At 37.5% G+C, this 24,911-nt stretch overlaps 1 protein-coding gene across 6 annotated transcripts in view; it reads right to left on the bottom strand.

Annotated features, from left to right (window-relative positions):
• Positions 1-20,334: 20,334 nt before the first annotated feature.
• LOC117342402 overlaps positions 20,335-24,911 on the bottom strand; it is a 91,126-nt gene continuing 86,549 nt past the window's right edge. For 3 of the 6 annotated variants that reach the window (XM_033904563.1, XM_033904564.1, XM_033904561.1), the window contains exons 2-3: positions 21,195-21,360; positions 20,335-20,563 (exon numbers count right to left, since the gene is read on the bottom strand). In XM_033904563.1, coding sequence (XP_033760454.1) covers positions 20,475-20,563; positions 21,195-21,360 — 255 coding nt within the window. In that variant the 3' untranslated portion in view covers positions 20,335-20,474. Of the gene's footprint in view, positions 20,564-21,194; positions 21,361-21,445; positions 21,672-21,929; positions 22,047-24,911 lie in introns of those variants that run through there. The other 3 variants (XM_033904560.1, XM_033904566.1, XM_033904565.1) reach the window with 3 other exon arrangements.

Here is a 24,911-nt window from a genome sequence, read left to right as displayed (position 1 = left end):
AGATACAGTGTATTACTCAGAATATCTCATAGATACAGTGTATTCTACAGAATGTCCCCTCTTGGTACTTATACAGTATAGATCTAACCTTCCCTCTTGGTGTTGATACAGTACAGATCTTACCTCCCCTCTTGTTGTATATACAGTACAGATCTTACCTCCCCTCTTGTTGTATATACAGTATAGATCTTACCTCCCCTCTTGGTGTATATACAGTACAGATCTTACCTCCCCTCTTGGTGTTGCTAAAGTAAAGTCTTACATCCCCTTTTGTTGTATATACAGTGTAGATCTAACCTCCCCTTTTGGTGTATATACAGTATAGATCTTACCTCCCCTCTTGGTGTATATACAGTATAGATCTTACCTCCCCTCTTGGTGTTGATAAAGTAAAGTCTTACCTCCCCTTTTGTTGTATATACAGTGTAGATCTAACCTCCCTTCTTGGTGTATATACAGTACAGATCTTACCTCCCCTCTTGGTGTATATACCGTATAGATCTAACCTCCCCTCTAGGTGTATATACAGTATAGATCTTACCTCCCCTCTTGGTGTATATACAGTATAGATCTTACCTCCCCTCTCGGTGTATATACAGTACAGATCTTACCTCCCCTCTAGGTGTATATACCGTATAGATCTTACCTCCCCTCTTGGTGTATATACAGTATAGATCTAACCTCCACTCTTGGTGTATATACAGTACAGATCTAACCTCCCCTCTTGGTGTATATACAGTACAGATCTAACCTCCACTCTCGTTGTATATACAGTATAGATCTTACCTCCCCGCTTGCTGTATATACCGTATAGATCTTACCTCCCCTCTTGGTGTATATACAGTAAAGTCTTACTTCCCCTCTTGGTGTATATACAGTATAGATCTTACCTTCCCTCTTTTTGTATATACAGTATAGATCTTACCTCCCCTCTTGTTGTATATACAGTACAGATCTTAGGTCCCCTCTTGGTGTATAAACAGTTCAGATCTTACCTTCCATCTTGGTGTATATACAGTATAGATCTTACCTCCCTTCTTGCTGTATATATCGTATAGATCTTACCTCCCCTCTTGGTGTATATGCAGTATAGATCTTACCTCGCCTCTTGGTGTATATACAGTATTGATCTTACCTCCCCTCTTGCTGTATATACCGCATAGATCTGACCTCCCCTTTTGGTGTATATACCGTATAGATCTTACCTCCCCTCTTGGTGTATATACAGTACAGATCTAACCTCCCCTCTTGGTGTATATACAGTACAGATCTAACCTCCACTCTCGTTGTATATACAGTATAGATCTTACCTCCCCGCTTGCTGTATATACCGTATAGATCTTACCTCCCCTCTTGGTGTATATACAGTAAAGTCTTACTTCCCCTCTTGGTGTATATACAGTATAGATCTTACCTTCCCTCTTGGTGTATATACAGTATAGATCTTACCTCCCCTCTTGTTGTATATACAGTACAGATCTTAGGTCCCCTCTTGGTGTATAAACAGTTCAGATCTTACCTCCCCTCTTGGTGTATATACAGTATAGATCTTACCTCCCTTCTTGCTGTATATATCGTATAGATCTTACCTCCCCTCTTGGTGTATATGCAGTATAGATCTTACCTCGCCTCTTGGTGTATATACAGTATTGATCTTACCTCCCCTCTTGCTGTATATACCGCATAGATCTGACCTCCCCTCTTGGTGTATATACCGTATAGATCTTACCTCCCCTCTTGGTGTATATACAGTACAGATCTAACCTCCCCTCTTGGTGTATATACAGTACAGATCTAACCTCCACTCTCGTTGTATATACAGTATAGATCTTACCTCCCCGCTTGCTGTATATACCGTATAGATCTTACCTCCCCTCTTGGTGTATATACAGTAAAGTCTTACTTCCCCTCTTGGTGTATATACAGTATAGATCTTACCTTCCCTCTTTTTGTATATACAGTATAGATCTTACCTCCCCTCTTGTTGTATATACAGTACAGATCTTAGGTCCCCTCTTGGTGTATAAACAGTTCAGATCTTACCTTCCATCTTGGTGTATATACAGTATAGATCTTACCTCCCTTCTTGCTGTATATATCGTATAGATCTTACCTCCCCTCTTGGTGTATATGCAGTATAGATCTTACCTCGCCTCTTGGTGTATATACAGTATTGATCTTACCTCCCCTCTTGCTGTATATACCGCATAGATCTGACCTCCCCTTTTGGTGTATATACCGTATAGATCTTACCTCCCCTCTTGGTGTATATACAGTATAGATCCTACCTCCACTATTGTTGTGTATACAGTACAGATCTTACCTCCCCTCTTGGTGAATATATAGTACAGATCTAACCTCCCCTCTTGGTGTATATACAGTATAGATCTTACCTCCCCTCTTGGTGTATATACAGTACAGATCTAACCTCCCCTCTCGTTGTATAAACAGTACAGATCTAATCTACCCTCTTGGTGTATATACCGTATATATCTTACGTCCCCTATCGGTGTATATACGATACAGATCTAACCTCCCCTCTTGGTGTATATACAGTATAGATCTTACCTCCCCTCTTGGTGTATATACAGTATAGATCTTACTTCCCCTCTTGGTGTAAATACCGTATAGATCTTATCTCCCCTCTTGGTGTATATACAGTATAGATCTTTCCTCCCCTCTTGGTGTATATACAGTATAGATCCTACCTCCCCTCTTGCTGTATATACAGTATAGATCTTACCTCCCTTCTTGGTGTATATACAGTATCTATCTTACCTCCCCTCTTGCTGTATATACAGTAAAGATCTTACCTCCCTCTTCATGTATATACAGTACAGATCTAACCTCCACTCTCGTTGTATAAACAGTACAGATCTTACCCCCCCCCCCCCCCCTCTTGGTGTATATACAGTACAGATCTAACCTCCCCTCTCGTTGTATAAACAGTACAGATCTAATCTACCCTCTTGGTGTATATACAGTATATATCTTACGTCCCCTATCGGTGTATATACGATACAGATCTAACCTCCCCTCTTGGTGTATATACAGTATAGATCTTACCTCCCCTCTTGGTGTATATACAGTATAGATCTTACTTCCCCTCTTGGTGTATATACCGTATAGATCTTATCTCCCCTCTTGGTGTATATACAGTATAGATCTTACCTCCCCTCTTGGTGTATATACAGTATAGATCCTACCTCCCCTCTTGCTGTATATACAGTATAGATCTTACCTCCCTTCTTGGTGTATATACAGTATCTATCTTACCTCCCCTCTTGCTGTATATACAGTAAAGATCTTACCTCCCTCTTCATGTATATACAGTACAGATCTAACCTCCACTCTCGTTGTATAAACAGTACAGATCTAACCTCCCCTTTTGGTGTATATACAGTATAGATCTTACGTCCTCTATCGGTGTATATACAGTATAGATCTTACCTCCCCTCTTGGTGTATATACAGTATAGATCTTACCTCCCCTCTTGCTGTATATACAGTATAGATCTTACCTCCCCTCTTGGTGTATATACCGTATAGATCTTACCTCCCCTCTTGGTGTATATACAGTATAGATCCTACCTCCCCTCTATGTATATACACGGTACAGATCTTATTTCCTCTCTTGGTGTATTTACAGTAAAGTCTTACTTCCCCTCTTGGTGTATATACAGTTCGTATCTTACCTCCACTCTCGTTGTATAAACAGTACAGATCTTACCTCCCCTCTTGGTGTATACAGTACAGATCTAACCTCCCCTCTTGGTGTATATACAGTCCAGATCTAACCTCCCCTCTCGGTGTATATACAGTACAGATCTAACCTCCCCTCTTGGTGTATATACAGTACAGATCTAACCTCCCCTCTTGGTGTATATACAGTATAGATCTTACCTCCCCTCTTGGTGTATATACAGTATAGATCTTACCTCCCCTCTTGGTGTATATACAGTATAGATCTTACCTCCCCTCTTGGTGTATATACAGTATAGATCTTACCTCCCCGCTTGCTGTATATACCGTATAGATCTTACCTCCCCTCTTGGTGTATATACCGTATAGATCTAACCTCCCCTCTTGGTGTATATACAGTACAGATCTAACCTCCACTCTCGTTGTATAAACAGTACAGATCTAACCTCCCCTCTTGGTGTATATACAGTATAGATCTTACGTCCTCTATCGGTGTATACACAGTATAGATCTTACCTCCCCTCTTGTTGTATATACAGTACAGATCTTAGGTCCCCTCTTGGTGTATAAACAGTTAAGATCTTACCTTCCTTCTTGGTTTATATACAGTACAGATCTTACCTCTGCTCTTGGTGTATATACAGTATAGATCTTACCTCCCTTCTTGCTGTATATATCGTATAGATCTTACCTCCCCTCTTGGTGTATATACCGTATAGATCTTACCTCGCCTCTTGCTGTATATACACTATTGATCTTACCTCCTTTCTTGCTGTATATACCGTATAGATCTTACCTCCCCTCTTGGTGTATATACAGTATAGATCCTACCTCCCCTATTGGTGTGTATACAGTACAGATCTTACCTCCCCTCTTGGTGTATATACAGTATAGATCTTACCTCCCTCTTGGTGTATATACAGTATAGATCTTACTTCCCCTCTTGGTGTATATACCGTATAGATCTTATCTCCCCTCTTGGTGTGTATACAGTATAGATCTTACCTCCCCTCTTGGTGTATATACAGTATAGATCCTACCTCCCCTCTTGCTGTATATACAGTATAGATCTTACCTCCCTTCTTGGTGTATATACAGTATCTATCTTACCTCCCCTCTTGCTGTATATACAGTAAAGATCTTACCTCCCTCTTCATGTATATACAGTACAGATCTAACCTCCACTCTCGTTGTATAAACAGTACAGATCTAACCTCCCCTCTTGGTGTATATACAGTATAGATCTTACGTCCTCTATCGGTGTATATACAGTATAGATCTTACCTCCCCTCTTGGTGTATATACAGTATAGATCTTACCTCCCCTCTTGCTGTATATACAGTATAGATCTTACCTCCCCTCTTGGTGTATATACCGTATAGATCTTACCTCCCCTCTTGGTGTATATACAGTATAGATCCTACCTCCCCTCTATGTATATACACGGTACAGATCTTATTTCCTCTCTTGGTGTATTTACAGTAAAGTCTTACTTCCCCTCTTGGTGTATATACAGTTCGTATCTTACCTCCACTCTCGTTGTATAAACAGTACAGATCTTACCTCCCCTCTTGGTGTATACAGTACAGATCTAACCTCCCCTCTTGGTGTATATACAGTCCAGATCTAACCTCCCCTCTCGGTGTATATACAGTACAGATCTAACCTCCCCTCTTGGTGTATATACAGTACAGATCTAACCTCCCCTCTTGGTGTATATACAGTATAGATCTTACCTCCCCTCTTGGTGTATATACAGTATAGATCTTACCTCCCCTCTTGGTGTATATACAGTATAGATCTTACCTCGCCTCTTGGTGTATATACAGTATAGATCTTACCTCCCCGCTTGCTGTATATACCGTATAGATCTTACCTCCCCTCTTGGTGTATATACCGTATAGATCTAACCTCCCCTCTTGGTGTATATACAGTACAGATCTAACCTCCACTCTCGTTGTATAAACAGTACAGATCTAACCTCCCCTCTTGGTGTATATACAGTATAGATCTTACGTCCTCTATCGGTGTATACACAGTATAGATCTTACCTCCCCTCTTGTTGTATATACAGTAAAGTCTTACTTCCCCTCTTGGTGTATATACAGTTCATATTTACCTCCCTCTTGGTGTATATACAGTATAGATCTTACCTTCCCCTCTTGTGTATATACAGTATAGATCTTATTCCCTTCTTGCTGTATATACAGTATAGATCTTACCTCCCCTCTTGGTGTATATACCGTATAGATCTTACCTCGCCTCTTGCTGTATATACACTATTGATCTTACCTCCTTTCTTGCTGTATATACCGTATAGATCTTACCTCCCCTCTTGGTGTATATACAGTATAGATCTACCTCCCCTCTTGGTGTATATACAGTACAGATCTAACCTCCCCTCTTGGTGTATATACAGTACAGATCTACCTCCCCTCTCGTTGTATAAACAGTACAGATCTAACCTCCCCTCTTGGTGTATACAGTATAGATCTTACCTCCCCTCTTGGTGTATATACAGTATAGATCTTACCTCCCCTCTTGGTGTATATACAGTATAGTCTTACTTCCCCCCTTGGTGTATATACAGTACATATTTAACCTCCCCTCTTGGTGTATATACAGTATAGATCTTACCTCCCCTCTTGGTGTATATACAGTATAGATCCTACTTCCCCTCTATGTATATACACGGTACAGATCTTATTTCCTCTCTTGGTGTATTTACAGTAAAGTCTTACTTCCCCTCTTGGTGTATATACAGTAGTATCTACCTCCCTCTTGTGTATAACAGTAAGATCTTACCTCCCTTCTTGGTGTATATACAGTACGATCTAACATCACCCCTCTTGCTGTATATACAGTAGATCTACCCCCTCTTCGGTGTATATACAGTACAGATCTAACCTCCCCTCTTGTTGTATAAACAGTACAGATCTAACCTCCCCTCTTGGTGTATATACAGTATAGATCTTACGTCCTCTTGGTGTATATACAGTATAGATCTTACCTTCCCTCTTGGTGTATATACAGTATAGATCTTACCCCCTCTTGGTGTATATACAGTATAGATCTTACCTCCCCTCTTGGTGTATATACCGTATAGATCTTACCTCCCCTCTTGGTGTATATACAGTATAGATCCTACCTCCCCTCTATGTATATACACGGTACAGATCTTATTTCCTCTCTTGGTGTATTTACAGTAAGTCTTACTTCCCCTCTTGGTGTATATACAGTTCGTATCTTACCTCCACTCTCGTTGTATAAACAGTACAGATCTTACCTCCCCTCTTGGTGTATACAGTACAGATCTAACCTCCCCTCTTGGTGTATATACAGTCCAGATCTAACCTCCCCTCTCGGTGTATATACAGTACAGATCTAACCTCCCCTCTTGGTGTATATACAGTACAGATCTAACCTCCCCTCTTGGTGTATATACAGTATAGATCTTACCTCCCCTCTTGGTGTATATACAGTATAGATCTTACCTCCCTCTTGGTGTATATACAGTATAGATCTTACCTCGCCTCTTGGTGTATATACAGTATAGATCTTACCTCCCCGCTTGCTGTATATACAGTATAGATCTTACCTCCCCTCTTGGTGTATATACAGTATAGATCTTACCTCCCCTCTTGGTGTATATACAGTATAGATCTACCTCCCCTCTTGGTGTATAAACAGTACAGATCTAACCTCCCCTCTTGGTGTATATACAGTATAGATCTTACGTCCTCTCTCGGTGTATATACAGTATAGATCTTACCTCCCCTCTTGGTGTATAAACAGTAAAGATCTTACTTCCCCTCTTGGTGTATATACAGTACATATTTAACCCCCCCCCTCTTGGTGTATATACAGTATAGATCTTACCTCCCTCTTGGTGTATATACAGTATAGATCTTACCTCCCCTCTTGGTGTATATACAGTAAGATCTACCTCCCCTCTTGTTGTATATACCGTAAGATCTTCCTCGACCTCTTGCTGTATATACAGTATAGATCCTACATCCCCTCTTGGTGTATATACCGTATAGATCTTACCTCCCCTCTTGGTGTATATACAGTATAGATCCTACCTCCCCTATTGGTGTGTATACAGTACAGATCTTACCTCCCCTCTTGGTGTATATACAGTATAGATCTTACCTCCCCTCTTGGTGAATATACAGTACAGATCTAACCTCCCCTCTTGGTGTATATACAGTATAGATCTTACCTCCCCTCTTGGTGTATATACAGTTCAGATCTCACCTCCCCTCTTGGTGTATAAACAGTAAAGTCTTACTTCCCCTCTTGGTGTATATACAGTACATATTTAACCCCCCCTCTTGGTGTATATAAAGTATAGATCTCACCTCCCCTCTTGGTGTATATACAGTATAGATCTTACCTCCCCTCTTGGTGCATATACAGTACAGATCTAACCTCCCCTCTCGTTGTATAAACAGTACAGATCTAATCTACCCTCTTGGTGAATATACAGTATAGATCTTACGTCCCCTATCGGTGTATATACGATACAGATCTAACCTCCCCTCTTGGTGTATATACAGTATAGATCTTACCTCCCCTCTTGGTGTATATACAGTATAGATCTTATCTCCCCTCTTGGTGTATATACAGTATAGATCTTACCTCGCCTCTTGGTGTATATACAGTAATATCTTACCTCCCCTCTTGCTGTATATACAGTATAGATCTTACCTCCCCTCTTGGTGTATATACCGTATAGATCTTACCTCCCCTCTTGGTGTATATACAGTATAGATCCTACCTCCCCTCTATGTATATACACGGTACAGATCTTATTTCCTCTCTTGGTATATTTACAGTAAAGTCTTACTTCCGCTCTTGGTGTATATACAGTTCGTATCTTACCTCCAATCTCGTTGTATAAACAGTACAGATCTTACCTCCCCTCTTGGTGTATACAGTACAGATCTAACCTCCCCTCTTGATGTATATACAGTCCAGATCTAACCTCCCCTCTCGGTGTATATACAGTACAGATCTAACCTCCCCTCTTGGTGTATATACAGTACAGATCTAACCTCCCCTCTTGGTGTATATACAGTATAGATCATACCTCCCCTCTTGGTATATACAGTATAGATCTTACCTCGCCCTCTTGGTGTATATACAGTATATATCTTACCTCGCCTCTTGGCTGTATACAGTATAGATCTTACCTCCCCGCTTGCTGTTATACAGTATAGATCTTACCTCCCCTCTTGGTGTATATACCGTATAGATCTTACCCTTCCCCTCTATGTGATATACACGTACAGATCTTAACTTTCCACTCTCTGGTTGTATTAACAGTAAAGATCTTAACCTTCCCCTCTTGGTGTATATACAGTTAAGTATCTTACCTCCACTCTCGTTGGTATAAACAGTACAGATCTTACCTCCCCTCTTGGTGTATATACAGTACTAGATCTAACCTCCCCTCTTGGTGTATATACAGTACAGATCTAACCTCCACTCTCGTTGTATAAACAGTACAGATCTAACCTCCCCTCTTGGTGTATATACAGTATAGATCTAACCTCCCCTCTTGGTGTATATACAGTATAGATATTACCTCCCCTCTTGGTGTATATACAGTATAGATCTTACCTCCCCTCTTGGTGTATATACAGTATAGATCTTACCTCGCCTCTTGGTGTATATACAGTATAGATCTTACCTCCCCGCTTGCTGTATATACCGTATAGATCTTACCTCCCCTCTTGGTGTATATACCGTATAGATCTAACCTCCCCTCTTGGTGTATATACAGTACAGATCTAACCTCCACTCTCGTTGTATAAACAGTACAGATCTAACCTCCCCTCTTGGTGTATATACAGTAAAGATCTTACCTCCCCGCTTGCTGTATATACCGTATAGATCTTACCTCCCCTCTTGGTGTATATACCGTATAGATCTAACCTCCCCTCTTGGTGTATATACAGTACAGATCTAACCTCCACTCTCGTTGTATAAACAGTACAGATCTAACCTCCCCTCTTGGTGTATAAACAGTTCAGATCTTACATCCTCTCTTGGTGTATATACAGTATAGATCTGACCTCCCCTTTTGGTGTATATACCGTATAGATCTTACCTCCCCTATTGGTGTGTATACAGTATAGATCCTACCTCCACTATTGGTGTGTATACAGTACAGATCTTACCTCCCCTCTTGGTGTATATACAGTAGAGATCTTACGTCCCCTATCGGTGTATATACGATACAGATCTAACCTCCCCTCTTGGTGTATATACAGTATAGATCTTACCTCCCCTCTTGGTGTATATACAGTATAGATCTTACTTCCCCTCTTGGTGTATATACCGTATAGATCTTATCTCCCCTCTTGGTGTATATACAGTATAGATCTTACCTCCCCTCTTGGTGTATATACAGTATAGATCCTACCTCCCCTCTTGCTGTATATACAGTATAGATCTTACCTCCCTTCTTGGTGTATATACAGTATCTATCTGACCTCCCCTCTTGCTGTATATACAGTAAAGATCTTACCTCCCTCTTCATGTATATACAGTACAGATCTAACCTCCACTCTCGTTGTATAAACAGTACAGATCTAACCTCCCCTCTTGGTGTATATACAGTATAGATCTTACGTCCTCTATCGGTGTATATACAGTATAGATCTTACCTCCCCTCTTGGTGTATAAACAGTACAGATCTTACCTTCCCTCTTGCTGTATATACGATACAAATCTTACCTCCCCTCTTGGTGTATATACAGTATAGATCTTACCTCCCCTCTTGGTGTATATACAATACAGATATTACCTCCCCTCTTGTTGTATATACAGTACAGATCTTAGGTCCCCTCTTGTTGTATATACAGTATAGATCTTACCTCGCCTCTTGGTGTATATACAATACAGATATTACCTCCCCTCTTGTTGTATATACAGTACAGATCTTACCTCGCCTCTTGCTGTATATACCGTATAGATCTTATCTCCCCTCTTGGTGTATATACAGTATAGATCTTACCTCGCCTCTTGGTGTATATACAGTATATATCTTATCTCCCCTCTTGCTGTATATACAGTATAGATCTTACCTCCCCTCTTGGTGTATATCCCGTATAGATCTTACCTCCCCTCTTGGTGTATATACAGTATAGATCCTACCTCCCCTCTTGGTATATACACGGTACAGATCTTATTTCCTCTCTTGGTGTATTTACAGTAAAGTCTTACTTCCCCTTTTGGTGTATATACAGTTCGTATCTTACCTCCACTCTCGTTGTATAAACAGTACAGATCTTACCTCCCCTCTTGGTGTATACAGTACAGATCTAACCTCCCCTCTTGGTGTATATACAGTCCAGATCTAACCTCCCCTCTCGGTGTATATACAGTACAGATCTAACCTCCCCTCTTGGTGTATATACAGTACAGATCTAACCTCCCCTCTTGGTGTATATACAGTATAGATCTTACCTCCCCTCTTGGTGTATATACAGTATAGATCTTACCTCCCCTCCTGGTGTATATACAGTATAGATCTTACCTCGCCTCTTGGTGTATATACAGTATAGATCTTACCTCCCCGCTTGCTGTATATACAGTATAGATCTTACCTCCCCGCTTGGTGTATATACAGTATAGATCTAATCTTCCCTCTTGGTGTATATACAGTATAGATCTTACCTCCCCTCTTGGTGTATATACAGTATAGATCTTACCTCCCCTCTTGTTGTATATACAGTATAGATCTTACCTCCCCTCTTGGTGTATATACAGTATAGATCTTACCTCCCCTCTTGGTGTATATACCGTATAGATCTTACCTCCCCTCTTGGTGTATATACCGTATAGATCTTACCTCCCCTCTTGGTGTATATACAGTACAGATCTAACCTCCACTCTCGTTGTATAAACAGTACAGATCTAACCTCCCCTCTTGGTGTATATACAATAAAGATCTTACCTCCACGCTTGCTGTATATACCGTATAGATCTTACCTCCCCTCTTGCTGTATATACAGTATAGATCTTACCTCGCCTCTTGGTGTAAATACAGTATAGATCTTACCTCCTCTCTTGGCGTTTTTACAGTAAAGTCTTCTCACCCTCTTGTTGTATATACAGTATAGATCTTACCTCCCCTCTTGGTGTATATACCGTATAGATCTTACCTCCCCTCTTGGTGTATATACAGTGTAGATCTAACCTCCCCTCTTGGTGTATTTACAGTAAAGTTCACCTCCCGTTTGGTTAGTTATCTACTCCATGTTGTATATATTATCTTACTTCCCCTGTTTGTATATATATTTACCTCACTTGATATATTAATCTTACCTCCCCCTTGGTTATATTTTTATACAGTTTGTATATCTTTATCCTACCTTCCCCTGTTTGTATATATTTATCTTACCTTCCCTTGTTTGTATATATTTATCTTACCTTCTCCTGTTTGTATATATTGATCTTACCTCCTCGTTTGTATATATTACATTACTCCTTGTTTGTCAATTTGATTTACTTCCCGTTGTATAATGATCTTACCTCCCGTTTGTGTTATATCATTATCTTACCTCCCAGTTGTATTATATCTACTCCCGTTGTAATATCTTACCTCCCCTGTTTGTATATATTTATCTTACCTCCCCCAGTTTGTATATATTGAGCTTACCTCCCAGTTTATATATATTGATCTTACCTCCTCCTGTTTGTATATATTGATCTTACCTCCCCTCTTAGTGTATATACAGTAAAGATTTTGTATATATTTATCTTACCTCCCCGTTTGTATATATTTATCTTACCTCCCCCTGTTTGTATATATTGATCTTACTTTCCCCTGTTTGTATATATTCATCTTACCTCCACCTGTTTGTATATATTCATCTTACCTTCCCCTCTTTGTATATATTTTTCTTACCTCCCACAGTTTGTATATCTTTATCCTACCTCCCCCTGTTTGTATATATTTATCTTACCTTCCCTTGTTTGTATATATTTATCTTACCTTCCCCAGTTTGTATATATTTATCTTACCTCCCTGTTTGTATATATTTATCTTACCTTCCCTTGTTTGTAAATATTTATCTTACCTTCTCCTGTTTGTATATATTGATCTTACCTCCTCGTTTGTATATCTATCTTACCTCCCAGTTTGTATATATTACTCTTACCTCCCCCTGTTTGTATATATTTGTCTTACCTCCACCTGTTTGTATATATTTATCTTACCTCCCCCAGTTTGTATATATTGAGCTTACCTCCCAGTTTATATATATTGATCTTACCTCCTCCTGTTTGTATATACTTATCTTACCTTCCCCAGTTTGTATATATTGATCTTACCTTCCGCTGTTTGTATATATTTATCTTACCTCCCCCAGTTTGTATATATTGAGCTTACCTCCCAGTTTATATATATTGATCTTACCTCCTTCTGTTTGTATATACTTATCTTACCTCCCTCTGTTTGTATATATTGATCTTACCTTCCCCTGTTTGTATATATTTACCTTACCTCCCCCTGTTTGTATATATTTATCTTAGCTCCCCCTGTTTGTATATATTTATCTTACCTCCCCCTGTTTGTATATATTTATCTTACCTTCCCTGTTTGTATATATTTATCTTAGCTCCCTCTGTTTGTATATATTTATCTTACCTCCCCTGTTTGTATAGATTAATTCATCTACCTCCTCTGTTTGTATATATTCATCTTACCTCCCCCTGTTTGTATATATTTATCTTACCTTCCCCTGTTTGTATATATTTATCTTAGCTCCCTCTGTTTGTATATATTTATCTTACCTCCCTCTGTTTGTATATATTTATCTTACCTTCCCCTGTTTGTATATATTTATCTTACCTCCCCCTGTTTGTATATATTTATCTTACCTTCCCCTGTTTGTATATATTATCTTACCTCCCTGTTTGTATATATTCATCTTAGCCTCCCTCTGTTTGTATATATTTATCTTACCTCCCCCTGTTTGTATATATTTATCTTACCTTCCCCTGTTTGTATATATTCATCTTACCTCCCTCTGTTTGTATATATTCATCTTACCTCCCCCTGTTTGTATATATTTATCTTACCTTCCCCTGTTTGTATATATTTATCTTAGCTCCCTCTGTTTGTATATATTTATCTTACCTCCCCCTGTTTGTATATATTTATCTTACCTTCCCCTGTTTGTATATATTTATCTTAGCTCCCTCTGTTTGTATATATTTATCTTACCTCCCCCTGTTTGTATATATTCATCTTACCTCCCTCTGTTTGTATATATTCATCTTACCTCCCTGTTTGTATATATTAATCTTACCTTCCCCTCTTTGTATATATTTATCTTACCTCCCCTGTTTGTATATATTCATCTTACCTTCCCCTCTTTGTATATATTTATCTTACCTCCCCTGTTTGTATATATTCATCTTACCTCCCCCTGTTTGTATATATTCATCTTACCTCCCCCTGTTTGTATATATTGATCTTACCTCTCCCTGTTTGTATATATTGATCTTACCTCCCCCCGTTTGTATATATTGATCTTACCTTCTCCTGTTTGTATATATTACCTCTCCCTGTTTGTATATATTACCTCCCCCTGTTTGTATATCTTACCTCCCCCTGTTTGTATATCTTACCTCCCCCTGTGTGTATATCTTACCTCCCCCTGTTTGTATATCTTACCTCCCCCTGTTTGTATACATTACCTCCCCCTGTTTGTATATCTTACCTCCCCCTGTTTGTACATCTTACCTCCCCCTGTTTGTATATCTTACCTCCCCTTGATTTGTATATCTTACCTTCCCCTGCTTGTATATATTTATCTTACCTTGCCCTGTTTGTATATATTGATCTTACCTCCCCTGTTTGTATATCTTACCTCCACCAGTTTGTATAAATTTATCTTACCTCCCCCAGTTTGTATATATCTATATTACCTTCCCGCTTGTATAAATTTCTCTTACCTCCCCCTCTTTGTATATATTTCTCTTACCTTCCACCGTTTGTATATATTTATCTTACCTCCCCGCTTGTATATATTTATCTTACCTTCCGCTGTTTGTTTATATTTATCTTACCTCCCCCAGTTTGTATAAATTGATCTTACCTCCCCCAGTTTGTATATATTTATCTTACCTTCCTGTTTGTATATATTTATCTTACCTTCTCCTGTTTGTATATATTTATCTTACCTCCCCCTGTTTGTATATATCTATCTTACCTCCCCGTTTGTATATATTGATCTTACCTCCCACTGTTTGTATATATTGATCTTACCTCCCACTGTTTGTATATATTGATCTTACCTATAATTATTTTGTGCAATGGTAGCAGATGTTTTACAAGGAGATAAGATTGGTTTCCTTGCTGTTTCTATTTTTAACATTTGTTTATTTTTACCTCTAGCAATTTTTGTGCCTCAGTTGATCGTAGCTTCCTCCATTCACCAATTCAGTTGGATCTGCTGAAAATATTGGCCCGGGGACATCATGAATTCTAGTCTGGAACGCTTATATATGCTCATCATCCTGTTCATTCAGTTCAGCATCAGCAGTCTTCTTGATTGTCATTAACATTTTGTGCTGAGAACCTCTGAATTACCCAGTGTTATTGTCATTTGTGTTTTGTACTTCAAACCTTTATATTACAGTGTTATTGTTATTGATGTTTTGTAGGAGTATGTGTTTTAATAATGAACTGATGTTTGCAGTTAGGTGTTTTGATAATAAACTAATACTTGACGCAGGTGTTTAAACAGTGACCGATATATTCATATTACACACAAGTTCAGCAGACCTCATCATACACTTCATTTAACTTGAATCTAACAAATGATTAGATAAATTTAGATCTTATCTGGTAAATTTAGACTTTAGAACAGGATTTTAATCATTACAAAGCAGATTTCAGGTAACCAGACTTTTCGGCTCCCAAGGCTAAAGTCAAAAGCCTAACTCAGTAACTATAACTGTAATGTAAATCCCAGTTTTCATCTGTTTATCAATTTAATTACGTAGTCATTTTAACTCGAACTGGACTAACTGATCCCGATATCATTATAACATGCATTTTCAAGACTTAGAAAGATTTACAGCAGACTTTAAAAAAAATTAAATTAACAAAATTGCTTTAAAATGTTCATCAAAATAAAAGCATAAAACAATATTTTAAAATATAGCTTGATGACTATTGTGTACCTTAAAGCATCCACATGTTCAAGTTCAAGTTCTTTATTGACTTTGAGTCTTCCGACTCATCAGTATCATATACATACATAATATACACCGAAGCTTTGTAATAATTCCCTTTCAAACATTAATCCATCATCTGAGAAATAGTGATGATAAAAATGAATTTTGAAGTGATTTTTAATTCCAACACTTGTAGATTGTGTATGCTGCTGATGTTTATTTAAGCATTAAACTGTTTTTGTATGGTATTTAAGATTTATTTGAATGCCAGAACTTTGCAAGCAAACAACATAATGTGTGTTGACTAGATTTCAGGTAAAATAATTAATAAATATCAGTTATCAGCAGAGAACAAAATTTGTGGCTGGACATATGGACAGATAGAGTAACTACTATATGGCACCTATATCTCTGATACAGGGCCCTAATTAATGAAGTTGGTAGAGTAAGGATATTGAACATATATTATAGTTTCAGCTAGAAGTGACCTCTGAAGACTGAAACCCAAATTCCAGGACTATGAGAAAATTAAGATGGTTCAGCAAGGACTTCAAAAATCTATTTATAGTAACCATGACCTCAATTTGACCCAAAGTGGTTGAAATGCAATTGGGAACAAAAGATGATGGTTGTGAGTAAAGATAGGAAGCTTCTGGACAATTAGATCATTAAGGAAGTCAGAAGGGTGAGAAGACAAAAATCTATTTACAATAACAGTGACCTCATTTTTGACCCAAGGTGATTGGAAGGCAAACTTTTACAAGAGAGTGTGGTTGTGATTAAATGTATTAAGTTTCATGACAGTGGATCATTAATGCAGTCTATGGAATGCGGCAATGATTGGTTATGTACCTATGTACGAGTCTAGTTCTTATTTACTTTCACCGACTAAGGGGATGATATGTGACTAAGTGTCAGGCGTGTTGGAAAGGAAATCAGTGCTTCACAGGAAATTGTATAATTATATAATGTATGGTTTTACAGTGAGTGTGGCAGAGAAAGTAAATGAGGATGAATGGATAGATCTAGTAAGATTCATATTTAGAAGAAAATCACTAAATGGAGTAAAAATGATTATAATTTATAATATAAAAGAGAAACAGAAGTAAGAAATAGCATAAGCTGGCCCGAAGGGCTGGTAGAATACCAAATCTACGTCTTTAGATGGAGTGACATTTGGTCTTGGGCAGTTGTAGTAGATATATCTGTACAACATGTACACTGACAGCAGACAAACTGCTCCCAGGTACAAATTTTAAATATAGAGGCCTTTTTGGTGCATTCTGGAGTATGTTTGGATGGAAACTGAATAAAATGCAGCATGCAGAGTCCTTGGCTAAGTATAAAGCAGCTGGCATTGTGACATACAGCAGTATATATTACATAACTGTACATTTAGGCAAGATAATTTTAATTTTTAGCATTATCATCTACCATTTAATTTGTAGTAAAACTGGACTGGGTTGGTATATCTCAAATGGTCACCGTGTCTGTCTGGAGTTAAGGTGCTTCAGTACACTTGTGCCAAGAGCGACTTGAGAAATAAACTTACTGTACGTAATCAATGATGAACCCCTCTACAAATGTTTTGATGTGGTATATTTGTGAAGGGATAGTTACTGAAATATTGAAAACAGATATTTCAAACTAGAATTTTTTGAATTAGATAAAATGACCTAGGTAATAATTGGTATATAATCATAAACCACAGAATTCAGACAGCTTATCTAAAATATTTTTCGTGAAACAGTTACAATAATGTTATTGTATTAGTGGTTATCTGTGTTATGCCACTCTTGTTTTATTTCAAATGATCAAAATAGTGTCGCATTGATAATTTTCATGATAAAAATGACTATTCTTATTCATGTATAACCATATTCACTGTCTAATTTGTGCTTTTTCACATTGTTTTTTTTTTACCAAAAAAGCCTGGCACGGCGTCTGCATAAAATATAATAGATACTTTAAAGGATTCCATTATTATTGTAACAGGACTGGACTGGGTCGATGATCGGTGACCAGGTATGCTCAATTGGTAGAGCATCCGACTAGTGTTTGGAGGTCCTGGGTTCGAACCCTGGTCTGGCCGCTACATTTTCTCCTCTCCCGTTACAAAAGTGGCACCCAGCTAAAATACCCACGGTGGTGGTATAAGAATCCCCTGTTTCGTGTGTCTTCGAGGGCGAAGACTTGGAAAAAAGGAGGGAGATGTGTAGCAGGAATGGACTGGGTCGATTATCAGTGACCAGGTAGCTCAATTGATAGAGCGCCCGGCTAGTGTTCAGAGGTCCCGGGTTCGAACCCTGGTCTGGCCGCTACATTTCCTCCTTTCCTATTACATGATATTTGTTTAAATTGAATATTTATGCTGGCGTAATATGGGGAGTACAATTGTCATGATCCAACTATAGAGATTCTGGGTTCCAGTTCCAGTCTGGTCGGTGAATATTTTCCTCTCCTATTACATTTGGCGCCCAACTTAATATACATGGAGGCGTTATAGGGTCTTGGGTGAGGTGTCTTAAGGCTCGAAGACTTTGAGGAGGGAGGAATGTCGCAGGTGGCCATGCAGGCAGCTCAAAGGATAAGAGTGTCCGTCTAGTGTTAGGAGGTCACTGGATCGAGTCCCGCTCAGGTTGTTGATTTTTTTCTCTCCTGTTACATACTTATATGGACAGCTGATGGAGTCAGACTTTATAATCATTAATACATCCATCTCAAACCCGACTCAAACCTTGATTTCTTTAGTAGCTATATAATATAATGTGAACATATTTCAGCTGATCGACAGAGGCAGCATAAGTACTGCTGTACGTGTAAAACCCCACAGCCCATAATGGCATTCCTTTTACACTACTCAATCCATACTGTATCTCTCTTGAGATTCCAACATCATTCATGAGAATCGAGTTTTTATTTCCGTCGTTATTAGAGTCGGTACTGGGACATAAAAACATATCTTTACTTCGCAAAAAGGGTCGGGACTTTGGTAAAAAAAAAAATTCTCAAATCTAAACATGCACCGTTCAGAACTATCACTATCAGCTGTCAATATAAAACAAACAACATCGGTTACTACGTACCAGATAGGGTAGCGCTGGACAACGGACGGGCAGGTATGATTATTCTACCGAAATTGTCACGGTTATTTTCTGCTGGCGTTTTGACATGTGTTATCAGGTTTGTCTACCAAGTTTAAACTACTATCCTAAAATCGTAAATATGGATGTTTTAAACTCACTGGCAAATCTTCAATCAAATAATCGCGGGAATTAGTTTATGCGTGACAAAAACGTTGATTTAATCGCAATCATTCGAACGGTTAAATATGGGAGATAACTCTATATTTCCGGAAGTTATAATTCAAGGGAAGCTATCCGCATATATTTTCGAGAAAAGCACGACGGAAATAATAATGTGGCATAATTTTGAGAGGTTGTCATTTCATTTAAGCATTAGCGGATTCTTACAAAAAGTTTGCAACATTTCTTTTTCATACCGCTATGAAACTAAACAAAGTATCTTGTATTCTTTTTTCATACGTGAAGAAAAACCGATCAGAAAGCTGCACTCTGCATGGAAGCATTGGAAAATTAATTATTGTGTGATTGTATTTGTATTTTTTTGTGTTTTGATAAAGGGGCGGATTGCCTCGGAAATTTAACAAGCCTCATTGTCCACACTGTTTGAATTACTTCTTTGTCCAATATATATATATATATATATAAGGGTCAAAGAAGTAATATGAACAGTATAATCCAGATAACACTGGATCCTCACTTAAATGTATGGAGGATACGAATTACTTGTAATGATTATATGGGGCAAAGAAGTAATTCAAACAGTGTAAACAATAAGGTTTGTTAAATTTTCGAGGCAATCCGCCCCTTTATCAAAACACAAAAAGTCACAAATACAATCACATAATATATATAAGAAGTACTGGAAATACAATAAAATACAATAAGAATAATGTTTTAGTAACTGGAGAAACCACAATGAACGGGCCTTCGGCAAACGTGGGCCGAAGGCGGATACTAGCGTGACTGCATCATGTTCAAACACTAGAACGCTATGCGACCAACATATACTTTGTTTATCATATAGCTGCGGTTTAAGACTCTAAGAATCGTGTACACGAACTTCCATGCATTAATGACGGCCCTTGTAGTGAAACAAAAGATATACCGGCAAAGTCGAAATTTGCATGTCTTGTAGAGAATTTGACTGAATTTGAATAGTATCATTGGTTATTTTCCATAGAATGTGAGTTATGTGATACATAAAATCTAACGGTCATGTAGATATTATATATGTGACCCACATTGATACTCGTGTAAGATCTCTGTTAACGATACCAATATTGATAATATTCCTAAATATGGTTCCCTACATATTTGAACGAATCACAATTCAGTAAGAAAAATCAAATATAAAAATTGAACATTTATTAACAAAAGAAATAGTTAAAATAGTACAGTTAAATGGTTTCGTCTAAGGTTAGATGAGTAAGGCAGTCTGGTATAATTATAAATGTCTATGATGTAAGATCTTCACAGGGATCTCTTATTTGCTACCCTGGTTTTGCTGGGCTTGGTAAGCGTGACACTTCCTTGTGATTTCGTCTTCATCGCCTTCGTCTGCTGGATCGGGATCTACACAAACAAACCACACAATGGCAATATAACAGGGGAAAACATTAGATATTGTTACAAATTGTGAACTTGTGTATATAGTATCTTGACTTTGATCCGTTGTGAAATACCGACAACTTAAATAGTTATGGAATTTGTATCAACGAGGTGAAAAAAAAAAAAAAAAAAAAATAGAAAAAACAACAACAACCAAAAAAAAACCCGAAGAAAACAGAAGTATAAATGTACACCGCCACTCACCATTAACAAATGCCTTTACCCTCATATCGACAATAACACGGAAACATTCAGCACGAAATGTTAAGTGGCCATCGATAGAGCTGGCTATTCATATCAGAAATAATTTTAATATGTTTTGGCATGTCTTTAACTTACAGCGGTACACATAGCTTCCAGGCTTCCTGGTCTATATTTATTTTACCTGATAACTGTTTACCCAAGTCAAGTTTAAACACATTTCATTTGGTGGAGGATATCTATATAATATACACATATAACTCTAAGATAAGCCATATCTACTTCATCAGACATTATATGTGTACTTTTTTAGGTTTGATTCTGCCAACGTATTTTGTATTATGATGAAAATATTTGAAATATATATATATAAATATATAAGAAAAGGACTTACATTTGGTTGGAGGCAGCTTGTTTTGGCCTTTTGACTTTTTACTTGAGTCAAGATAATGCTGGATTAATAGCGCATCCCGTGCCATGGTGTCGTCACTTCCGGCAACCTCCATCTTCTCTTCTTTTACATTTGTTGAGCTATCTGGTTTTCCAGCCTCAGCCATGACCTGTAAAACGAATCAATGTCATTATAAATAAGACGCGGTCAATAATTGTACAGAAGCTTAGAATCGTTCTATATATAATACGTACTAATGCAAGCTTGTTACACAACAGGACACACCAGCACACTCACAGCAAATGAGAACACGCACAGACAGGAAATTCCCGCCGCCTGCTAACATAAGGCGTAACAATGACTCTTTTCTTGGTAATACTTTACTAACGTATGTGACTGCTATGCATCAGTGTAAAAAAATGTTTTCTATGTAACAAAACGTCACTATTGAAAGGAAAACTTATTCATTTGAAAACAATTCCAAATTTGAAATTTTTAAATGCGGTGACCTTATAGCTATTAAAACATTTGAAAATTACCACATACACGCAAAACCTGTAATCTACAAACTTGGGAAAACCAGTACTATACCAACGCAGGGACTTTTCTGGAAATTAGAGATATTTTAATATCGGGCATCAACATTATCATCCAATGACAAATTCCTAAATATAACAGATACAACTGGAAAAAACACTTGCGTAAATGTTAAATTTGGTTGCGAAATACCTGCCTTACCTCCGAGGACAAACAAGATCTTAAAAAAAAACCCACAAAAAAACAGAATTTCCATGTACCCACGTAGATAATTGCATTTAAATATAGATAAACAAAAGCCATGTAGGTCATATTGCATCAACGTTTTATTCAGACATTTATATTAGGAACATGTAGGGATTTCTAAAAGCCGCCCTGGATTTCCAGTGAAAATTTCCAAGCTATTTTGAGACTGTACTCATTCCTCAGCTAGCACGTGGACCAGCGTGATTGGCCAGACATAAATTAGTAACTCCCAGGATAATACACAGAGGTGATAGCTAGACGGCCAAGCGAACAAAGACACACACCATTGTAGCCACATCATGTCCATGCTAAATCAGATATGAATAAATCGTTGAATTCGCATGAAACCAACACAAAAATTTAGTAAACCTTTTAATTAACCTATTCTCTTGTTTCATGACAAATAGTAAAACGATTGATAGATCAATCAAACGGAAACGCGAATTGTACATAGCACACTACGTAACCAAATTTAGTTATGAGTAGCGAACCATTCTTGATTATCAACCACGATTATTATGATTTACAATAGTAATCAACTTGTAGCCTTACCTCCGAGGACAAACAAGATCTTTAAAAAAAAAAAACAACCCAAAAAACAGAATTTCCATGTATCCACGTAGATAATTGCATTTAAATATAGAGAAACAAAAGCCATGTAGGTCATATTGCATCAACGTTTTATTCAGACATTTATATTAGGAACATGTAGGGATTTCTAACAGCCGCCCTGGATTTCCAGTGAAAATTTCCAAGCTATTTTGAGACTGTACTCATTCCTCAGCTAGCACGTGGACCAGCGTGATTGGCCAGACATAAATTAGTAACTCCCAGGATAATACACAGAGGTGATAGCTAGACGGCCAAGCGAACAAAGACACACACCATTGTAGACACATCATGTCCATGCTAAATCAGATATGAATAAATCGTTGAATTCGCATTAAACCAATTTCAAGATTTAGTAAACCTTTTAATTAACCTATTCTCTTGTTTCATGGCAAATAGTAAAACGACTGATAGATCAATTAAATGGAAACGCGAATTGTGCATAGCACACTACGTAACCAAATTTAGTTAATGAGTAGCGAACCATTCTTGATTATCAACCACGATTATTATGATTTACAATAGTAATCAACTTGTAGACTATCTAAATAATAATGAATAATTCGTAGTTACTTAGGCTTGAACAAGATCTTCCTCGACAGTTGTAATTGTATGCTATAGAGACGTAAATGACTCATATTGACACGTGGCTGTATTGATTAAAGTCTTATCCGGGATGTTGCCAAGTTGCCCAAGGGCAGTGCAAAATCCATTCAGTAGCATGTGCAGCAACCTGACCTACTTCAACACTCGCTGAAAAATGTTACAAGTTTCTGTGAAATATTGTGAAGTAGTGAAATGGGATAATGTTAAAGTGTTATGGACACTTCATGTAATGAACGTTATAAAAGCCATCAAAATGAATGACTATGATTGTAAATAACAAAACAAATATGACTAGAAATAATTAATCATGTAGACTAGACTTATTCTACATTAGAACACTGTTTTCCTTTGTGTTCCTATATGGTTTTTATAATTCACGAAATACTTCATTGACAACCATTAATATCGTCAGGATTGATACCAAATAAAACAAAAATTATAAATACTAAAATATTCTGTTCAGCTAAATGACGGTCTCTGTGGATTTTGTCACGCTTTACGCACATTTGACGTGTTAGTATTCCTATAGAAATAGTGATGTATTTGGTTACACATAGGAAAAACCAATCCTAACATAACTTGTTCTAACGTAAACTGCTTGCTTGGCAGCAGGCCAACTAGAACACAAGGTAGTTTTCTGAAATCCTAACAGAGGCGTTTTCAGAAAACACTGCTGGGCTGTTGGCTGATGTAAACTCTAGCACGCCTGAACTTGTTATTTCACAACTGGATAAAATGTTAGATAGTACCGATACTGTGACCCCGATTCGTCTGTGATTTACTACAATCCACCTATGTTTGACTACAAAATAAGTAAACAGCTGAAGTATAGACAATCTTAATTATATTTATGATAGATTGTATTCTGTATTTTATTTTACAAATTTGAAATTACAGAACTAAAATAGATTAAAGCAATGTTCTGTCTCAATATTAGTTTTAGAGTTTTAGGCACACTTGCATCAATCACTTAAAGATTCTTTAATGTCCCATATATTATGAATCAGATAATACCATATTAGATATTTGGGATTGAGCGAGCCAGTTGATGCCAAAGATGATACGTTAAATATATATTTATCACAGATCTTGATATCGCTCCGGGGGCAAACCTCTAAACTAGCAAGTTTTTGGTTGCTAGCGGAAGCTCTGCTAGTATAATTTAGGTCAATGGGTTGCCGTGCTTGCCACGTTTGGATTATTATTAATAGTGGTACCGCTTCACAATAAACATAATCTAAATAACTGTTACACATATATTTCATGTTTTTGTTACATTATCAAATATTCACAAATATGAAAGTGCTTAATCTACAACGGTAACGCAGAATTATTACCACAAAACCAATCTATGACACATATAACAAAGTCTAAAAAGGAAACATGATTCTTTAAACATAAACTATAAAAATACATACGATGCCAGGGAGAGACTAAAAAGTGACCCTTGAACTATCACAAACGAAAGTTGATCTACTGGCCCCGTGCAACATGTCATTTGTAATCGTTATGTTTTCTTTCCTCTTTCTCTTTCGTTGTTTTTTCTTTGTCACACGCGTCGTCATATGACTTTGGCTGTGGGGATCTAAGAAAATGTGTCATTTGAGTTTGAATAAGTTCTGAAGGAGACAGCACCATCATCCCTTCGAGCTTTATCTACATTTATAATTGCTGATCGTTAGATCATTTGCATGACACATTTTTATATTTGAACAGCAGTCA

The sequence above is a fragment of the Pecten maximus genome, chromosome 14 (assembly GCF_902652985.1).
Source record: "Pecten maximus chromosome 14, xPecMax1.1, whole genome shotgun sequence".
NCBI lineage: Eukaryota > Metazoa > Mollusca > Bivalvia > Pectinida > Pectinidae > Pecten > Pecten maximus.
Note: the sequence above shows the minus strand (reverse complement) of the source record. Positions and strands in the feature narration are given on the sequence as shown.